The following is a 21,101-nucleotide window of genomic DNA, read 5'->3' on the forward strand; positions in this document are numbered from 1 at the left end:
TACTTTAAACATTTACAACAGACAATCTTCCAAGATGACAATGCTAAGTTGAACTCTTTGGCTAAATGTTGTTTGTAGATATTTCCAGTATAGAATTATTCCTACTTCAAACTTATTCAAAGCCCTCGATTCAAAATTGTGTGTCTTTCTCTTTTTTAATAAAGTTCAGAAATGGTTCCCGGTCTTTCCTGTATTCACTTTGATTTTTTTTTCCCTTGCCAATTTTTCCATTTCTGTCATTTTCAAAGCTTTTATAATCCACTCTTCAGATATGAGTGTTTCAGTCTTTTTCCAATGTTGTGTCCCACCCCAGGCTTCCAGTATGGGCAGATGAGGAAAGAGGAACTGGAATATGGTTTGGGGATGTGTGAAAATTTCAGTCCAAAACTAGACTGACTTGTCTTACATCTGCACTTCTCAGGCCATCTAAGGACACAACTGGTACTCTTAAATCCACACATAGTATTATAGTTAGACCTCTGCATTTGCTGAAGTTAGGGGCATAGAGCCACTGTGAAAGTGGAAAACCACTAATAAAGAAATTGCTATTTTTTAACCTGATGTTGTGGTTCAGTCTGATGATGATGAAAGGGGATTTGGGTTTCAGCAGTTTGTTCCAGGAAATGTGGAACAGCAATTTGTCCCAGGGAATGTTGTTGACTCAGAAAGGCAGGAGGATTTGGGAGCTGCGGATGGCTTGGGAAAACAGACGGAACAGGAGAACGTGGAAAGTTCTCAGTTGAGCAAAGATAAGGATGACCTTCTACAGGAGTCTGAGAATTGTCAACAGAGCTCAGATGGTAGTGGGGGGATGAGTGTTTGTTAGACAGGGATTCCAGGTTAAAGTTGAGATCAGGCCTCCGTCGCTCTGTGAGAATTGCAGGCAGACACGGGGAAACAAGTGTGAACAGGAATGTGTTTATGTCTTGTAAGGAGGGTTAAAAGAGATGTAATTTGGGAAAGATTCCAGTCAAAGCAACCTTGCTTTTGGAGAATCAACTCTTGCCTTGTTTTGGGTTCAAGCCTCATCTCATGCCTAGAATCTGGATTACTTTTGGAGCTCATGTATTCATGTTACCTTGGATCTACTGTGCTATTTTTGGGACTTCGGACTAATAACTACGAAATCATTGAACTGTGTTTAAGGATTGCACTTGCAATTGGATTTTACTTTCTTTACTGCTTTTTATTAAGTTTTTGGAGCCCCGGTGGCAAAGTGCGTTAAAGCACTGAGCTGCAGACCGAAAGGTCCCAGGTTCAAACCCCGGGAGCGGCGTGAGAGGCCACTGTTAACTCCAGCTCCTACCAACCTAGCAGTTCGAAAACATGCCAATGTGAGTAGATCAATAGGTACTGCTTCGGCGGGAAGGTAACGGCGCTCCATGCAGTCATGCCGGCCACATGACCTTGGAGGTGTCTATGGACAGCCGGCTCTTCGGCTTAGAAATGGAGATAAGCACCACATCCCAGAGTCAGACATGACTGGACTTAACGTCAGGGGAAAACCTTTACCTTTACTATTAAGTTTTGCTATCTTTCTTCAATAAACTGAAAAACTCAAGCCTGCTATGGTGGAGTTTGTGTGTGGTAGCAAGGTGAACCAGTGCTGAGGTGCGACACCTGAGCAAATTCACCTCTAAGAATTTCTAGGTCTTACAGGATGATTGTACAGTCAATTTCCACGGGAAGCTGAACAAAGAATTGCATTGAAGGACCTAGAGATTCCTAGAGAGGTGTTCTCTAGTGACCTTGTCACATTAACATAGGGATTTGTCGTGCATCGTGCATCAGGAGCCAATGGGGGAACTCATTGCCCCACACCCTGCATCGCCCAGTTTCCCCCTTACTCCATCCCGCGGGGTGAAGCATCTGCCACCCAGCTTCCCCAGTTGATCCTAATGCAGCACAGGAAGGCTTCCATGTTCCCCTGGCGGCATACGCCAGTTCCTCTTCCATTTCACCACAGAGCCCCCCTAAAATTAGATGTATGTCGTGGGATGGGAGCCGATGGACTCTGTGGCAAAAGTGAAGAGGAATTGGCATACGATGAGTAATTTAGCCCGTCTAATGAGGTCGTAGGTGCCTGACTTCTTCAGCAGAACTAGAGGACATTAACGGGAAGCATGCTAGAGGAACTAGAAATTCTTAGAATATTTTAAATCAAATCCATGAGGATTCAAATCTTCAAAATTCAAAACTGCAAATCGAGAGGGACAACTACTGACATTATGGAAAAAATGCACTTATTTGAAAAATGTGCACATTTCAAACATGCAAAAAACTCCACCATTAATACATTTAAATTCAAGTATGAATCTTGTGGTCTGCCAGAGTGTTTTGTCACTGCACTCTCAGCATTTTCCACCATTAGCTATACTGGCAAAGCCTACTGGAAACCACAGTCTAAGAATATCTGTCTGGCTGTCTGATTGGGGAAAATGTAGGCATCATCTATAAAAATCGCAAGCCACGTACTTGTTTGTTTGTTTTACTGAACAGATATAAACTGTATCAGAGTGAGCCATTAAGAATATAAACTTGATGGAACCTATTAATTCTACTTTTTCTATATAGATTAACATCCTACCGTAGCTTTCCCTAAGTAGTCTTTCTTCTCCAGCTGTGCCACATGCTTTTCATTTGGCCGAAACAACTTCCCTTCAGGAATCACTATGGGCTCAAAGAATCTTTGCTTCTGCAGATATAAAGAAACAATGACAACAATCCAATGATTTCCTCACAAAACATAGCTTGACAAAACCATTTCAGCAGTCTTTATACTACGCGTATGAAGGAATTGCTGTCAGAAGGTATCAGGACAGAGGACACTACACAATTCCACGAAGGTGTCTAAACAGCCTTTCTTATGTCCACATGTAGTTTATAGATAAAAGCTCAAGATATAAACAAATGCCATTTCAGAGTTCTTATACTAATATAAATAGAATGTTGCAACTTGTGTATTTTTGAATTCCTGAACAACAATTCTCTCTACACAATTCTTGATAGAGTTGTCAAACAGCAAGACAACTAGTTAGATATCGTCAAGAAATTTCAAATGCCATCACATTAGAAATCTAGACTCTGCTCTGAGGTCTGAAACACCAACTATTCTCAGGGGTCTAAAACTCAAACCATACTTGGCAGTCTTGATTATCCTCACTAGCATTTGGGCAATCCCATTGAAATAGCTGGGTTCTCAAAAGTAGAAATATATTCACCCAGTGATCAAACAAGCCTTATTCCAGCTTTGTCCATCCCAAATCCATAAGGACATTAGGAACAAGGTATGAAATAGTATTTCCTTCACACTTCAGATGCCTTGGTTTTCTGGGATTCCAAAATGTGTGGTGTGTCTATATCAGGCATGGGCAAAGTTTCTAACTTGAGGGCTGTATGGCAGGTTGGAGCGGGATGGATGGGCAGGGAGGGAGGGGGTTCTCCCCAAGGCCCCTCCCTGCCCTTTTCTCCCCTTCCTCTTCTCTTTCAGAGGCAGAAAGTGAATGAAAGATGAATCCCAAAAGGGTTGTTCTTGGTCAGAATGAAATGGTAGACGGGAGAGAAAAAGTATAACCATTAGACCCTGTATTGCTGATATATAATCCAAGAATCCTAGAGCTGGAAGAGACCCACAAGGACCATCCAGTCCAACCCCCTTGAAACATGATTCTCATGTTCCTTCTCAACCGTCTCTTCTCCCAGGTAAACATCCCCCTGGAGGAAAAAAGGAAGGAAAAAGAGAAGGGAAGGGAAGGGAAGGAAGGGAATGGAGAATGGGGTGGGAGGGAGGAAAGAGAGAAGGAAGGGAAGACAAAAGGGAAGGAAGGAAGGAAGGAAGGAGAAAGAGAGAGTGAGAAGGAGAGAGGGAAGAGGGAAGGAAGGACGAAAGGGTGGAAGGGAAGGAAGGATAGAATGGTGTGAGAGAGGAGAGCCTGAGAAAAGAGCCCAAGAGGCCACATCCAGCCTCCAGACCTGGGTTTGCGCATACCTGGTCTATATTGACACATTTAATGCCATTCTCATCCATACATAGAAGGCAACAGAACTTGCAATGGAGTGTGGGCATAACATGCTTCCTATATATGTATCAATATACATATATATCAATGGCCCCCTGGTGGTGGCACAGTGTGTTAAAGCACTGAGCTACTGAACTAGCAGACCGAAAAGTCCCAGGTTCAAATCCCAGGAGCAGAATGAGCGCCCGCTGTTAGCCCCAGCTCCTGCCAACCTAGCAGTTTGAAAACATGCAAATGTGAGTAGATCGATAGGTACCGCTCCGGCAGGAAGGTAACGGCGCTCCATGCAGTCATGCCGGCCACATGACCTTGGAGGTGTCTATGGACAACGCCGGCCCTTTGGCTTAGAAATGGAGATGAGCACCAACCACCAGAGTTGGTCACGACTGGACTTAACGTCAGGGGAAAACCTTTACCTTACCTTAACCTATATATGTATCAATATGTCATTCAAGAACCTGCCAACTTATGTTAACCATTTGAACTTCAAACAATTTTTTAAGGCAAGGAATACTCAGAAATGCTTTAACCATTGCCTTTCTCACTGCCTACAGTACTTGACACTCCTTCATCCAAATGTTAGCCGAGTTTAATTCTCCTACTCTTCCAAGATCAGATGGGGTCTTGTGACTTCAGGGTGTTTACATTCCTATTTTTAGCAATCTCAATAAGCACACTTGCAGAAGACACGAAGAGAGATATTACCCCCATATCTGTAACATGGACACTTTACCCCAGGACCAATCCAAAGTGCAGTCAACCCTCAGGGACACCATCCAGCAACACCGAACACAATTTGGTGCCACTGGATAGCCACTCACTACCCTCCTGTTCTCATCATAGTAGGGACTGACTACCAGCCGCAAAATAGCTGATAGCCGTCACTTGTCAACTGGAATGATATTTGCCAAGGTGCCAGAGGGGAGAGGGGAAAAGAGGAATTGCCCCCTCCTTTCCGTCTTCATTCTCCGGTCGCCCTTGTGCCCCAGTCAACATCACTACATTGACGAGAAAGGAAGGGGACTGTAAGTGCTACTTCATGTCTTCGTGCCACCTGAGCCCAGAGAATATGAGATCAGAATTGACCCAACTGTTTACACAGACCACAGGCCGGGTTTGCTCTAGTCGCAGGGAAACTCCAGAGCAAGCTGCAACTTTTCTTAACATGGTTTGTCATAGAACTAATTCACACACACACAAACCCCTCAGAGGAGTAGATGCTTCTTGGAAAAATACTAGGTCTTCTTAGAATTTCAGGCTGATCATCATAAAATTCCACTGTATTTCTGAATACAGTTCTCTCAAGATGCAAATGCTATGTGAATGCTTCAAAGTTACCATAAGACTAATTTTTCCTATATTTATTTTCTGCATTTTCTTACAAGGATAGATGCCATGGCCTTATCTATTTTGCTGTGTCGGGGTCCAGTCTTCAATTTCTCTGCTTTTGTCATATGCTCCTCAGCCTTTTTCCAGTCATCCAACTTGGCATAGGCAAGGGCTATATTGTACAACACCTATTGAACAAAGAACAAGAGGATCAGTAGGACATTGCTATATTTATCAATTTCATGCCAGGATAAGGTAATAGGTAGAGCATTTGTCTTCAACCAGAATGACCCAAGTTCAAATCCATGAGGTTTAGCACATGATTTTAACTCTCTTTTTCAGCTTACCATATTGCATCACATAATAGTCATATTTCCCCCTTTTTATAGGTTTTCTGTGTGACAAAAATGCGCTTCACTTTCTATTACTCAATAAAATACAGTATATACAGTAGAGTCTCACTTATCCAAGCTAAACGGGCCGGCAGAAGCTTGGATAAGCAAATATCTTGGATAATAGGGAGGGATTAAGGAAAAGCCTATTAAACATCAAATTAGGTTATGATTTTACAAATTAAGCACAAAAACATCATGTTTTACAACAAATTTGACAGAAAAAGCAGTTCAATACGCAGTAATGTTATATTGTAATTACTGTATTTACGAATTTAGCACCAAAATATCACGATATATTGAAAACATTAACTACAAAAATGGCTTGGATAATCCAGAAACTTGGATAAGCGAGGCTTGGATAAGTGAGACTCTACTGTACTAGGCTTGTGCAATCCGGGTAAACCGCGATCCGGTTTGGTGTCCTGGATTTCAGTAGGGGGTCCCAATTCATTTTTGGGAGCCCCTCAGAATCGGGAGGACAGGTAAGGAAGAGCTATGACCCCCTGGAGCTATTTTCCCTGTGCTTCCTTTTAAAAAAACCCTCTTTTTTCTTGGCATGTTTCAATCTCCTTTCTGCAATGGGTTTATTCTACTCTAGAGGAGAGGTGGCAGTACTTTTCCGGGAATGAGGGTTTTCTTTTTGTGTGCTGGGATTAATAAAAAAGATTAAACTGTGATACCGAATAGGTGAGGAGGAGCCAAGATCGGCTACCAGGTGATCCTGTTACAGAGGGGAATCTGCAATGGGTGGGCCATTGCTGTTTTGGGCACCCAAACAAATTGAAGAAGTCAGATTGGCTGAAGGAAACGGCTAAAACTGGTTCTGCGCACAAGTCTAGGTCACAGGATTGTTGTGAAAGGAAAAGTGGATAACCTCTACTTATGATACCTTAGGCTCATTAGAGGAAGACACAAATGTAAATATATATGCTTGGAATTACAGTGTGAAATTTCAAGCATAACCTCTTCACCTGCTTCTAGTGGTACTGAACAAGCCCAGAACTCACCTCACAAGCAAGCAACTTAAACTGCAGGCCTAGGATCTTGTAGTCTATTAGGTTGTTCCCACGTAGCTGAGCCAAAGCCTCTTTTAAGTCATTAATACATGACTCATAACTAGAAAGCAAAGAAAAGAAAGAATACTTCAGGCAAGTCTCCTTTAACAAAACCTCTGAAAAAAACCCATTTTACAAAGTCCTGCTGACCCTCATTCTCCTCCTCATGCTCTGTCTAGTTGGATTTCTCTAGTGGCATAAATATTGGAATGCAGACAGAAAAGGGCAGAGAGCACAATCTACTCACTAGTAAAGATAAAGGTTTCCCCTTGCCATTAAATCTAGTCAAGTCCGACTCTGGGAAATGGTGCTCATCTCCATTTCTAAGCCGAAGAGGCGGCATTGTCCGTAGACGCATCCTAGGTCATGTGGACAGCATGACTGCATGGAGTGCCATTACCTTCCCACCAAAGCGGTATCTACCGTGTTTCCCTGAAAATAAGACAGTGACTTATATTAATTTTTGCTCCCTAAGATGCACTAGGTCTTATTTTCAGGGAATGTTTTATTTTTCCATGAAGAAGAATTCATATTTATTATATACTGTTCAGTAGTTGTCATCACAAACCAGCAGAACCAGACAAACTGTGAATCCTATCAAGAATTTCATGTTACTACCATTATTTGCATGTAAAACAATCTATACATTTACCTGGTACATTTACCGATCCTGCATGCTCTGGTGTCATGTTTGGTGGGCATGCTTCCAAACAAAAACTTTGCTAGGTCTTATTTTCAGGGGATGTCTTATTTTCGGGGAAACAGGGTATTGATCTACTCACATTTGCATGTTTTCCAACTGCTAGGTTGGCAGAAGTGCTACAAAAAATTAAATCTAGAAATTTGGCCGCCAAAATAGAAATCACAAGAAAAGTCCTGCTGAAAGAACCCTTCAAGTGGTCTAGGTTCACCATGTTATTGTTTACCTATGCAAGGCTAACTTGACCTTACTAATTTATTTTACATGTGTGTATTGTTTGGAAGGGTTTGCTAAGACATATTGAATTGCTCTTTTGTTTGTAGCACTGGAACTTATCCCTATTTTTCCCTTTTCTGTCTCTGGTACAAATTTTCTTGTAAAGCAGTAATGCTCAGGAACACGTTGGATATGTTGACTGAAGTATACCTGCAATTACTCAATAAAATATAGAATATGATGTTCTTTCAACAGATTGCTTTTTCAATTGAGTCTTCTATTCCGAGACAAGAGATTCTCATCCACAGGAATTAACTTTTGAGTTATTTATTATCAGAGAGAAAACTTTAAAAGAGAGTGTTGGTGCTCTTCTCTAAGTTGTAAATTTGCCCTGGGAGAGCTTAGAGCTTGATCAAACTCACCATGCTCCCCCAGAGTCTTAAACTTGCCATACAGAGAGCCATTTAAGACATGTGAATACCTAAAAAGCCTTACAGTGATAAAATATCACAGATTCTAACATATTTCCCTCAGAGTTACTAAGAGGCAGACTGTCTGGAATTCCTTACTCCCAAAGACTATGCCCCTGTGAGGGAAATGAAATAGAAACAATAGAGTACATTTTATTGAAGTGCCGCTATTACACAGTGCAACATAGCCAACTTTTATATCCAATTGTGTCCTGCATGGCCAGCCATCCCCCACAGGGGATTGTGAGATATCTTTTAGAGGACAAGTGCCACAGGGTGACCCTCAGCGTGGCAAAATTCCTCACAGTGGCAACAAGGCTCAGAAAGAAACTAACTTCGGATAGGGGTATTACTTGAAACCATGTACAGTAGAGTCTCACTTATCCAACATAAATGGGCCAGCAGAACGTTGGATAAGCAAAAATGTTGGATAATAAGGAGGGATGAAGGGAAAGCCTATTAAACGTCAAATTGTGTTACAAATTGAGCACCAAAACATCATGTTTTACAACAAGTCTGGCATTTGTTTGAGAGCATGGCTGCACTTGTGTTGTTGTTGCGTGTGTTGGCCCGCTGAGCATTGCTGCCTAGAGAAACAGCTGTGGATCCGAGTGGAAGGCAGATGTGTTCGATAATACAGAATGTTGGATAAGCGAAGGTTGGATAAGTGAGACTCTACTATATATTAATCTTAGACAATGTACTTCTGAGATGGGAGAATTTATTAATGACTGTTTGTTCACTGATTGGTCTATGGACCATAATAATACTGGACTGGACTGGACTGTACATTTTTGTGATCCTGCATACTAAAGATTTCATGAATAGTATTTTCTATGTATTGCAACCGGTATTGCAACCGGTATTGGTTTGAACAGACAGGAATCAAGCCATAGGCATTATGCATAAGGTAAAGGTAAAGGTTTTCCCCTGACGTTAAGTCCAGTCATGTCTGACTCTGAAGTTGGTGCTCATCTCCATTTCTAAGCCAAAGAGCTGGCGTTGTCCGTAGACACCTCCAAGGTCATGTGGCTGGCATGACTGCATGGAGCGCCGTTACCTTCCCGCCGGACCGGTACCTATTGATCTACTCACATTTGCATGTTTTCGAACTGCTAGGTGGCAGGAGCTGGGCCTAACAGCGGGTGCTCATTCCGCTCCCGGGATTTGAACCTGGGACCTTTCGGTCCGCAAGTTTAGCAGCTCAGTGCTTTAACACACTTTGACACCGGGGCTCCTGGCATTATGTATATTGTGTTCAAATTCTGCAGAATTTGGTTGATACAGTGTTTTATTTCGAGTCTACTACCTAATTTAGATTATGTAAAGGTGTATCTATTAAGGGGGCATAATGTTTTTTACAAATTTCCCACGAGAAAAAGTTGTATTGATATTCATTTCAATTCAATTTCTCTAGCTCTCTCTTTATTGTCCAAGGCTTTTTTCTACAGCTGTTTTCCTTCCGTTTTATTATACTTGGAGCCATATTCCCTGTTCTCATGAAATCATAATCCAATGTAAGTGTTCTCAGAGCTTGGAAATCTACCTTGAAAAAGGAATTACGTATTGTCAAAGCTCCAAACCCCTCTTCCCAAGCAGTTACTACTATAGCTAACTATTTTAAATTGATTCTTTGCTTCATCGTTATTTGAACGTATATGACGTAACAGTATTATATATTAAGGTGAGACAAGATGCGAGAAGGGAGAAAGATGTAGTGAGTGGGTGCAAGATGGACTGTGAAGGAGTATAAGGAAAGAAGAACGGAAGGGTATGAGCAGCGAGAGAGAAATGCATTACAAAGGACTGAAGTGAGGCAATGGAGGAAGGAAAAGTGTAGCAACAAAGTGCAAGAAAAGGCAGAACGATATAAGATGCAAGTAAAGTAGATATGGTTGTACAAGATGAGCAAAAAAAAAAAAAGGGGAAAATATGAATTGTAGTACCAGAGTGCAAATCAGGCAGGCAAGACAGTAGTATGAATTGAGGCCCCTTCTACACTGTCCCTCTATCCCAGGATATGATCCCAGGTTATCTGCTTTGAACTGGATTACTGTATATGAATTTCCACTACCATATAATCTGAGATAAGAAGATAATCTAGAATCAGATCCTGAGGCAAATAAGAGAGTTGGGTATGGACACAGCACAGAGAGGCCCCATCTAGACTGCCATATAATGCAGTTTGTAAATATAATGCACTATATGGTCAGTGCCGATTCATATAATGCAGGTCAATGCTGGTAAGCTGGATTATATGAGTCTACACTGCCCATATAATAATAATAATAATAATAATAATAATAATAATAATAATAATAATAATAATAAAAATAACAACCAGTACAAGAAAACCACACTACAAACTAGAGCTGACAACTGGCACACAAAACATTGTATGGAAAGTTCCTTGACAAAATTGAAGGAAAAGCTGATAAGGAGAAGACCTGGCTCTGGCTCACAAATGGGACCCTGAAGAAGGAGACAGAAGGCCTGATCCTTGCAGCCCAGGAGCAAGCCATCAGGACAAATGCAATTAAGGCCAAGATCGAAAAATCAGCTGATGACCCAAAATGCAGACTGTGCAAGGAAACCGATGAAACCATTGATCATATCCTCAGCTGCTGTAAGAAAATTGCACAGACAGACTACAAACAGAGGCACAACTCTGTGGCCCAAATGATTCATTGGAACTTATGCCTCAAGTACCACCTCCCAGCAGCAAAGAACTGGTGGGATCACAAACCTGCAAAAGTATTGGAAAATGAGCACGCAAAGATACTGTGGGACTTCCGAATCCAGACTGACAAAGTTCTGGAACACAATACACCAGACATCACAGTTGTAGACAAGAACAAGGTTTGGATCATTGATGTTGCCATCCCAGGTGACAGTCGCATTGACGAAAAACAACAGGAAAAACTCAGCCGCTATCAGGACCTCAAGATTGAACTGCAAAGACTCTGGCAGAAACCAGTGCAGGTGGTCCCGGTGGTGATGGGCACACTGGGTGCCGTGCCGAAAGATCTCAGCCGGCATTTGGAAACAATAGACATTGACAAAATCACGATCTGCCAACTGCAAAAGGCCACCCTGCTGGGATCTGCATGCATCATCCGAAAATACATCACACAGTCCTAGACACTTGGGAAGTGTTCGACTTGTGATTTTGTGAAACGAAACCCAGCATATCTATCTTGTTTGCTGTGTCATACAACGTCGTTGTGTCAATAATAATAAAATTTATTTATACCCCGCCACCATCTCCCCAACGGGGACTTGGGCCGGCTTACATGGGGCCATGCCCAGAACAATACAATATAAACAGCATATAAAAGAACAACACATCACAACACAGTGAACAATACAATAAATAATAATATCCATTACAATACAAATCAAGGAAACAATGAAAACAAGGGCGGACAGTTTCAAACTGCCTTATGTGGCAGTCGATGATACCCGAGGCCCTATCTTCACTACCACATAATCAAGTATTTCAAATCCAGATTATTTGCTATGAACAGGATTATATGGCAGTGTAGACTCATAAAATCCAGTTCAAAGTAGATAATCTGGATTCAGAAACTGGGGCCCGTTCCACACAGCTGAATAAAATCCCACATTATCTGCTTTGAATTGGAATATATGGCAGTGTGGACTCAGATAACCCAGTGCAAAGCAGATATTGTGTGATTTTCTGCCTTGATATTCTGGGTTATATGGCTGTGTGGAAGGGCCCTGGATTTTATAGAAGTATAGATCCAGACTGAGTGAGGGAGGTAAGACAATAGTAGCAGAGATTTTTCAGAAGAAGAATACTAAACCTAATGGGCACAACCTTAAGGAAAGTGGGACCTGAGCAAAGACAAGAGGTGATAGATAAAAGCTTATGTAATGGGAATCTTAAAGTTTTTGGAAACGGATCCCAACAATGATAAAGAAATACAAAGTTCTTTTGGAAGAACTTCTCTTTTATTTCTGTTGCAAATATGCTAACTCACCCATAATATCTAACTCACATAGGTAATGTGTCCATTGATTAGGAAGGAAGACTATTTCTTTCTTCAAAATAAACTATAACAAGAAAGCAAAACAGCAGCTTAATGGGATGAAGCTGTAAAAATTATATAACTGGAGAAATAGAAGTAACATTTGGGAAGGTGATATGAAGGAAGGAACTGATCTGCCACATTAGATTCCCAGTTCTTTTGAGAAAGAGACACATAGTACGAACAGGAATAACTTTCATGGTTTTGTGTGGGCAGCTATATCTCTCTGTCGCATTAAAAAACAACACTGTGCAAATGTGTTTGAGCTGTATAATTTATATGGATCAGAGATTCCTGCTTCCGCTGGTACACACTGTAAGGTTTGCAAAACAGGAAACTAAAATATAGCACTGTTCTAACAGATTAAGGAGAAAGTGGTTGCACTGATGAACAACAGAGTAAGAAAACATTCCGCTACTTTTAGAAAGTGCCCAATATGTTACAACTCACTTTTCCATCTGGTACGCCACCGTTCCTCGCTGGAAGTATGCCACTGCTAAGTGTCTGTCATTGTTGGTGCTCCTGATAAAAGCCTAAAGGAAGCAAAAATAATACCTCTTGCAAAGTATTATACATAACAGCAGTTTCGGGCTTGTAGGGGTCCATCCACGCAGTCCTATATCCCAGAACATCAACGCAGAAAATCCCACAATATCTGCTTTGAACTGGATTATCTGAGTCTACAATCAGATAATGTGGGATTTTCTATCTTGATATTCTGGGATATAGGGCTTTGTGGAAGGGCCCTGGGTTGCTAGCCATTGCCAGTATAAACTGATGGAGCTCAATGACCAATATGATCACCCAGCTCGCCACCAAACTGAATCTGTCAGCTTAAGAGAAAAAGGCAGATCACATGAAAGTTATGTACCCAGCCACTGTTTGGTGACTTTGGATAGATGAACCAGTGTTCTATATGGGGAGTGACTTCCAGCAAATCAAGGTAGAAAAACCTGACAACATTCCTCTTTGCCTGCCTTGATTTGCCAGATTCCTTCCAAGACATGCCAAGAAAGGCATGAAATAAAAAGTTAGCAAACCTACATGACCAGGGAGTTGTGCTTGCATCAATGGATCACAAGCAGCAATTTGAGTCAGGAAATCATCCTCATCCTCCTTTTTTAAACTAGTTTTATTACTAGTTGTTTTAATTAAATAAATTAGCTTTTATCTGTTTCATTACTTCAAATATGGTGTTTTGTTTAAATGTTTTTACCCTGCTCTTCAGCCCATAGAAATCCTTCTGATATTGTATGTTTATGTCATTCAAAATGTTATGCAAAGTTAAAAAAATACATTATCAGGGTTTATATTAAACTTTATTATGCCCTTGCATTATAGGAATATGAAGCTTTAAAACAAAAAATATATATTAATACAGTAGAGTCTTGCATATCCAACATAAACGGGCCAGCAGAACATTGGATAAGTGAAAATGTTGGATAATAAAGAGGGATTAAGGAAAAGCCTAATAAACGTCAAATTACGTTATGATTTTACAATTTAAGTACCAAAACATGATGTTTTACAACAAGTCTGCCACTTGTTTGGGAGCGTGGCTGCACTTGTGTTGTTGTTGGGCATGTTGACCCACGGCACGTTGCTGCTTAAAGAAACAGCTGTGGATCAGGGAGGGAGGCAGACTGCGTTGGATAATACAGAACGTTGGATGAGTGAAGGTTGGATAAGGGAGACTCTACTGTAAAAGCAAACCAATCTCTGAATACAGTGGGCCCTCTATATTCACTGTGCCCCTTCTACACAGATTATCAAAGCAGATGATCCACATTATCTGCTTTGAACTGGATTACATGAGTCTACACTGTCATATAATCCAGTTCAAGGCAGATAATTTGGATTTTATATGGCAGTGTAGAAGGGGCCCAGAAAACAAAATCTCTGTGTGCTCCAGTTCTATTATATACAATAGTGTAGTAAAAATGGTGTCCCTTATTTTTAAAAAATTAATGCTAGAGAGAGCCTAGGGATCTGTAAAAAGCCAGGAGACTACAACAAAGAATGTCAACCGAACGCAATGTTCGTCGCACAACAAAATCAAGGCTTGCCCTTTTAGATTTTTTCTCTCTGAATTTCTTCAAGCCATGGTTGTTTGATTCCATGCCTGTGGATACAGAGAGCCAATGGTATACTATTTAGATATTTGACCCTTCTGGTATTATCTAGGGGTGTACGAAATGGCAGAAATCCGTTCTGTTTTCATGTTAAATTCCCCCCCCCCCCCCCCCCCGATTCTGTTTTTGGGAAGATTATTCCTGAAATGGAAACAGAACTTTGGATCCCAAATTATGAATCCGAACGGCCCCCTTCCTAAGCTCCCAGAATCCTCCTGAAAACAGAACCGGGGAGGGGGGATTCAAAACAAAAACAGAACAAAAACAGAACATTTCGCACACCCTTTAATCTGTTATAACTCCCTGCCATTTGGAAGTGAAAAAGAAAATAGAGAAGGAACAGGTAGGGAAGACAAGTAAGTTCAGACAGCAGTTCATAATTTTTTTCGTCCTTTGCCAGTCAAACCAATGACAGCTCAGAAATCCTGACCTAATAACAGAGACAAGGCTAATCTGTTTTCAGATGGCTTCTTTTTGCATCTCTCCCTGCAAGTTCTATGGAAGAACTCCTGCCGACATTCAGGTTTCCTTGTTGGGCTTGTTACGCTGCTTTCAGGGAGAATTTTTCAGTGTTCTTGGCCACCTACCTGCTGTGCCTCATCCAAATTCCCCATGACCAGGTGGGTGCAGCCAATGTTAAAGCAGATTTTGGAGGAAGGATTCGGAACCGAAGTGAAGGCAGACAGAGCAGCTGGCCAGTCTTTGTGGTCAGCTGCAGACACCCCCTCGCTCCACAGCCGAATGGTCTCTACAAGGGCCATGGCCAAACTGGAATCTAGTTCAGGTGCAAGCAAGGAGCTCTCACAATTTGCCAGGCAAGCTCCCCTTGTACATTCAGGCATGCATTCTGCTCACTCGTGTTTCTGACGCCCCTCTTGATGCTCACCAATGTTGAAATTGCAAACAAACCAGGAAGTATCCTCACTGAACTCACAACTGACAGAGGGGCCAGGCTTGAGAGAGGAAGTAATGCTACACAAGCTGGAAGGCTGCCCAAAGAAGAAGCTACTTTCTGAACAGAGCATTGTCTGTGAGCCTCTGCTCAGGTTACTTGCATTGTCTGATGTTGACTTCTCTTCATACGACTACAGTCATGCCTTCCTTTTTCTGACTTTCACTTTTCATAAGAGAGATTGTATGTCAAGTCAGGATCTGTAGTGATGATTTCAAGAGTGAGTGATGGGTCAAACCTGCCCCACCTGTGGCAAGAAGCTATATATAAAAAAGGAAGCTGCTGCAGGATTGCCCAACTAAACATCTTTTAAACGCGAGCAAGTTGCTTAACCAATCGTTCCAGAGAATTCTATCCTTTACCTTCTTATTTTGTGTGGGTTGAACTTACAAATAGAACACTTCCCAAACTGAGCTGGGCTACACTATGAGTATTATTTATTTATTTTATTTACAGCATTTATATTCTGCCCTTCTCACCCCGAAGGGAACTCAGGGCGGATCACATTGCACACATATATCCTGCTTCTTAGCGGGAGGTTGGACTGGATGGCCCATGAGGTCTCTTCCAACTCTACTATTCTATGATTCTATAAAGGCAAACATTCAATGCCATGACATAGAACAGAGACAGAGACAAGACGCAGGCACCGGGCTGGCCTCGAACTCATAACCTCTTGGTCAGAGTGATTTGTTGATTTGTTGCAGCTGGCTTGCTTTCCAGCCTGCGCCACAGCCCGGTCCTGGTGTGATGCTATGGTTAACTGGTGTGATGCTATGAGTAGCATCACACCAGTTAACTATGGACTTTATCACAAGGAACCGAAGAAAACGAGTAAAAGCGGAGGAAAGGGTAGAGTTTCACGGGATTCTGTCTTTAAAGAAGACGAAGAATTTACTTACTCCCATCACACTAAGGGCGCTTTCACACAACGGAAAAGTCTGCTTCGACCTGGGTTTGGGGGGCTTTTGGGAAGGGGTTGTTGTCCTCGCAGTTTTCCGGGCTAATTTAGCCTGGAAAATCACAGGACTGCTGTCCTGACTGCAGTCCAGACAGTGGAAGTAGTGGATTTATCCCGCACCTTCCAAGAAGGCGCGGAATAACCCCACTATCAAATTAATTCGCCACAAACCAGGGTTTTCCTGGTTTGTGGTGAATTAATTTGTGTTTTTCACGGATGCCATCTAGACAGCCTCTTTTTTATTGTGGGAAGTCCCGCATTAAAGGGGCTGTCTGGATGTGCCCTATGATCACTCCTTCAGCTTCTAACTCAATCACCTGCTTAATTCCCATCCCATAGGCAGGCAATGACTCCTCCCATTTCAAGGATACCAACACACATTTAAAAACAGGTATCCTTTAAGGCAGCACTGCCTTCAAGATCCTTCCACTGAAGCATATTTAAAGCATCTTTTTTTAAGGTGGCACTTTCCCTGGGTTGTTTGCATTCAAGACCAGAGCCGGCCCTAGGTATTTTTCAAGTGTAGGCGAACAGAATTTTGGCGCCCCCCCCCCCCCCAACCAATTACTGAAAAATAAAAGCGTTGAATAAGCAAAAATGTTTGATAATAAGGAGGGATTAAGGAAAAGCCTATTAAACATCAAATTACATTAAGATTTTACAAATTAAGCACTAAAACATCATGTTTTACAACAAATCAACAGAAAAAGCTGTTCAATACCTTGCGAAGGCAGGCCGCAGGAGACAGGAGTTGCCTCGATGGTGCCCCCAACAAGATAGCGCCACAGGCAACTGCCTAGTTGGCCTGGTGGTTGAACTGCCTCTGTTCAAACCCTTCCACTGAAACAGAATTAAGCACCTTTCTTAAAGTGGCACTTTCCCTGGGGTCCTTTGCCTTCAAGACTCTTCCTCTGAAGTAGATTTAAGGCATTTTTCTTCAGGTGGCACTTTCCCTGGGGTCGTTTGCATTGAGATTTCGTCCCATTGTCCCTCCAGGATTTTAATTATTTGTCTTTTAAAAAACCATCACCTCGGATTATAAGAAGTGGTTTTAAATTAATCTTCATCCTTCCCAGAGCCTTTGCATTGGTGATTGAACTTTCCCCAAGCTTCTGCATTGGCAATCTGGGGAAATGGGCATTTCAGCTCCTCCCACACACAGAGTCATCATTTTAATTACAAGTGGGCAACGGGGATCAACGTTACCTGGGGAAACTGACTATTTTGCCCATCTCTATGTGGGGAATTCAGAAATAAGTCAATTGCCAACAGGCTTAGGAATTGTTGGAAAAACCAACACTTTAGAAAAGGCTAAAAACCTCACCCCCACAAGTGGAAACCTTGTGTCGTGTAAAGGGCACCATGGGTTAACGTTTCTTAAATATGTAGAAACGCTAATTTTACTGTGTGTGATGAAGTCATAAATGTGTCTTCCTGCTTACCTTCATTTAAAGATGAGGACAGAAAAGAAAAAGGGAAATCCAGACATATGGGGAAAATTGTGTTTAGGATAACAACTCGTCCTGGGTCTGAAAATCTTAAAGGCTAGCCTTGAAAGTTTATAGGAAAGCTGGGTACCACCGCAATAACCTGAATTATTAGCTTAAAACATTTAAAGCATTTTTGTGTCACTCTTCAGACCCGCCCAAGAAACTTGGCTTTTCAATCAGGAACAAGAAAAGAATCACTTTCCCTACATGGCTTTTGTGGGAAAATAAGCCAGTGTGTGTGTGTCTGTGTCTGTGTCAATTGAGCTAATAAGGATTTCATAAAACAAGCAGGATCTGGGAAGCATCCCATAAAATCCCCAGAAAAAACTGGGTACACTGCATAAGATACACAAATAATTGTTCTTTTATGAGTAAAAGAAGCCTGGTGCGTTTTGGTGTATATATGTTCTTAATACCCTCTTCAAGGATATCTAACTAGATCAGAAACACTCTCTTTATACTAAAGGCCCTTCTACACAGCCATATAAACCAGAATATTAAGGCAGATAATCCACAATATCTGCTTTGAACTGGGTTATCTGAGTCCACACTGCCATATAATCCAGATCAATGTGGATTTTATACAGCTGTGTGGAAGGAGACTGGGAACTCTCAAACGGGTCTGATGAAACAATCTCAAGAGTCACTGATATAGGACTTGACTAAGTGTGGGAATGTATGCTTGAGTCCCCACTGGGAGAAAGACAAGGTATGCATAAAGATGATGATGATGATGATGATGATGATGATGATGATGATGATGATGATAACAATGAGATTTTTGCAGTTATATTCTAATTAGCCCCTGAAAAAGACCTTAATACCAAGCATAGGACAAAATGCATCTCAATTTTTATCCTTTGCACATTTTGTGATGTGTGTCTCCGTTTTTTTCCGGCTGATAAAGTTATCACCAATCTGTGTTTGGGATTTAGGTTGAGAAACAGTGAGTGCCCTGAACCATCCACTAAATGTCATGGCTGATTTGAATGTGTGAGGATTTGAAACTTTAGTCTGCCATACCTAAGTACATTATCGTGTTCGTCCTTGCAGCAGTCTTGTAGGTTGGCCAGAGTATTCCCTACATTTGGCAGACTGGGGAACAAAAACTGGGAAAATTGTGAGTTCACAGCTTGTGTCACAGCTCAGATGCTTTGCAAACTCTATTCTTAACAGTGACTTTTACAATTTAACTCAACTTGAGGCAATCCTTTCTTATGAGGCAAGAATGCTTCCTTCTCCTTTGCTTCAACTGTGGGCTGCTTCTGCATTTCACAGAAGTCATGTGTGACTGATCCCATCTATTTGACACATTTCCTGCAGAAACCATGATGCCATGATTGTTAAATGAGAATCTTATGCTCAAGAGTCAGCCACCAGTCATAAGCCAGTTTATTCTGAAAAATTTAGCAGTTTGGTCAACCATTTGCTTGCAGATGGAATGCAATAATACTTTCTTTCCAATGTTTGGCATAAACTGTTCAAGCAGCTGTTATAGTGTTTTGAAACAAAACTATTTTTTTGTTGATGATATCATTTACCAGTCCCAACAAAAATATTTCTGGTGAAAACGGTATATCCTGTTGTAAAATTGTTTCTTTAACAGCTATCCAATATGCATGGGTTTTATGACAGGTCCATCACATGTGGGGAAAAGTCCCTTCTTTTCTCTTACATTTCCAACATGTATTATCCATATGTTTTACTCTTATTAGAAAGTGTAAAATTGTGACATGGCTTTATATATCAATAGTTATGTTATAATGTGTACACTTTGTAAATACAGTAGAGTCTCACTTATCCAACATAAACGGGCCGGCAGAATGTTGGATAAGCAAATATGTTGGATAATAAGGAGGGATTAAGGAAAAGCCTATTAAATATCAAATTAGGTTATGATTTTACAAGTTAAGCACCAAAACATCATGTTATACAACAAATTTGATAGAAAAAGTAGTTCAACATGCAGTAATGCTATGTAGTAATTACTGTATTTACGAATTTAGCACCATAATATCATAGGATAATCCAGAATGTTGGATAAGCGAATGTTGGATAAGTGAGACTCTACTGTAATAACAATAAAACTCATTAAAATTAAATGAGGAAATGGTTGAAATCACGCTATAATAAAAAAAAATCCCACCTTTCTCCCCGTGGCCACTCAATCTCATTCTGAGTTGTACCATTATTCGAGAAAAGCCGGAAAAAGATACCTTTCTTCTTCAACTCGGCTTTGTTTCTTTTCTCTTTTCAATCTTAATTTTGGCAATGTCAGAATCAGTGTCAGAGTTACATGAGGAGTGATTTTGTTACATCCCTTAGTGGCTTTTTACAAAGAAGTAAATTAGAAGGAGACTTGACAGCAATCTTTATCTTCTTCTCCTCTGTTTGCAACTGGCCCAATACCGGCTGTAGACACATCCATGCTTGTAGCAATATTTTAATGTATTGTTGAAGGCTGTCATGGCCGGAATCGCTGAGGTGTTGTGTGGTTTCCGGGCTGCATTGCCATGTTCTAGCAGCATTTTCTCCCAACGTTTCTCCTGCATTTGTGGCTGGCATCTTCAGAGGATCTTTCCTCTGAAGATGCCAGCCACAGGTGCAGGCAAAACATTGGAAGAAAATACTACCAGAACATGGCTATATAGCTCGGAAACCACACAACACCCCAATAATATTTTGCTTTTTGAGGCAAATGACAAGATGAACCAAGACAACAGTCATTTCACACCTAGAAGTCATCTGCACTGACAGTTGAATCTGTCATGGTTTGCAAAGATGCTATATATGTGTTAACTGGAGCCGCTGGTGGCATAGTGGGTTAAAGCCTTGTGATTTGAAGGTTGGGTTGCTGACCTGCAGGCTGCCAGGTTCGAATCCAACCCGGGGAGAGCACAGATGAGCTCCCTCTATCAGCTCCAGCTCCATCCCGGGACATGAGAGAAGCCTCCCACAAGGATAGTAAAAACATAAAAACATCCAGGCATCCCCTGGGCAACGTCCTTGCAGACAGCCAATTCTCTCACACCAGAAGCAACTTGCAGTTTCTCAAGTCACTCCTGACATGAAAAAAACCCCCCAAAAATCAAATGCATGAAGTCGATTGGCTGAGTTTGCAAGGACCTGGGAATTGGTTTGCAACTGTTGCTATTCTGCTGCTGGAGAACCGATTTGAACAGGTTTCTGTGTGTGTGTGCGTGTGTGCGAGTCTTCTGAATACTGGCTGGAAAGAAGATGGCTCTGTACTCAGAGAGGCCTGACTATTTCTGAGACCTTGTTTGCTGCTGGTCTTCACTGAAGCAGATTTATGGACAAAGAAAGGACTGC

The 21,101-nt window shown here is 41.4% G+C and overlaps 1 protein-coding gene across 1 annotated transcript in view; it reads right to left on the reverse strand.

Annotated features, from left to right (window-relative positions):
- ncf2 (neutrophil cytosolic factor 2) overlaps window positions 1-15,601 on the reverse strand; it is a 34,061-nt gene extending 18,460 nt beyond the window's left edge. The window contains exons 1-5 of the mRNA XM_008114713.3: window positions 14,956-15,601; window positions 12,687-12,769; window positions 6,751-6,859; window positions 5,402-5,536; window positions 2,588-2,695 (exon numbers count right to left, since the gene is read on the reverse strand). Coding sequence (XP_008112920.2) covers window positions 2,588-2,695; window positions 5,402-5,536; window positions 6,751-6,859; window positions 12,687-12,769; window positions 14,956-15,210 — 690 coding nt within the window. The 5' untranslated portion in view covers window positions 15,211-15,601. The remainder of the gene's footprint in view (window positions 1-2,587; window positions 2,696-5,401; window positions 5,537-6,750; window positions 6,860-12,686; window positions 12,770-14,955) is intronic.
- Between the last annotated feature and the right edge of the window lie 5,500 nt (window positions 15,602-21,101).

The sequence above is a fragment of the Anolis carolinensis genome, chromosome 4 (assembly GCF_035594765.1).
Source record: "Anolis carolinensis isolate JA03-04 chromosome 4, rAnoCar3.1.pri, whole genome shotgun sequence".
Taxonomy (NCBI): domain Eukaryota; kingdom Metazoa; phylum Chordata; class Lepidosauria; order Squamata; family Dactyloidae; genus Anolis; species Anolis carolinensis.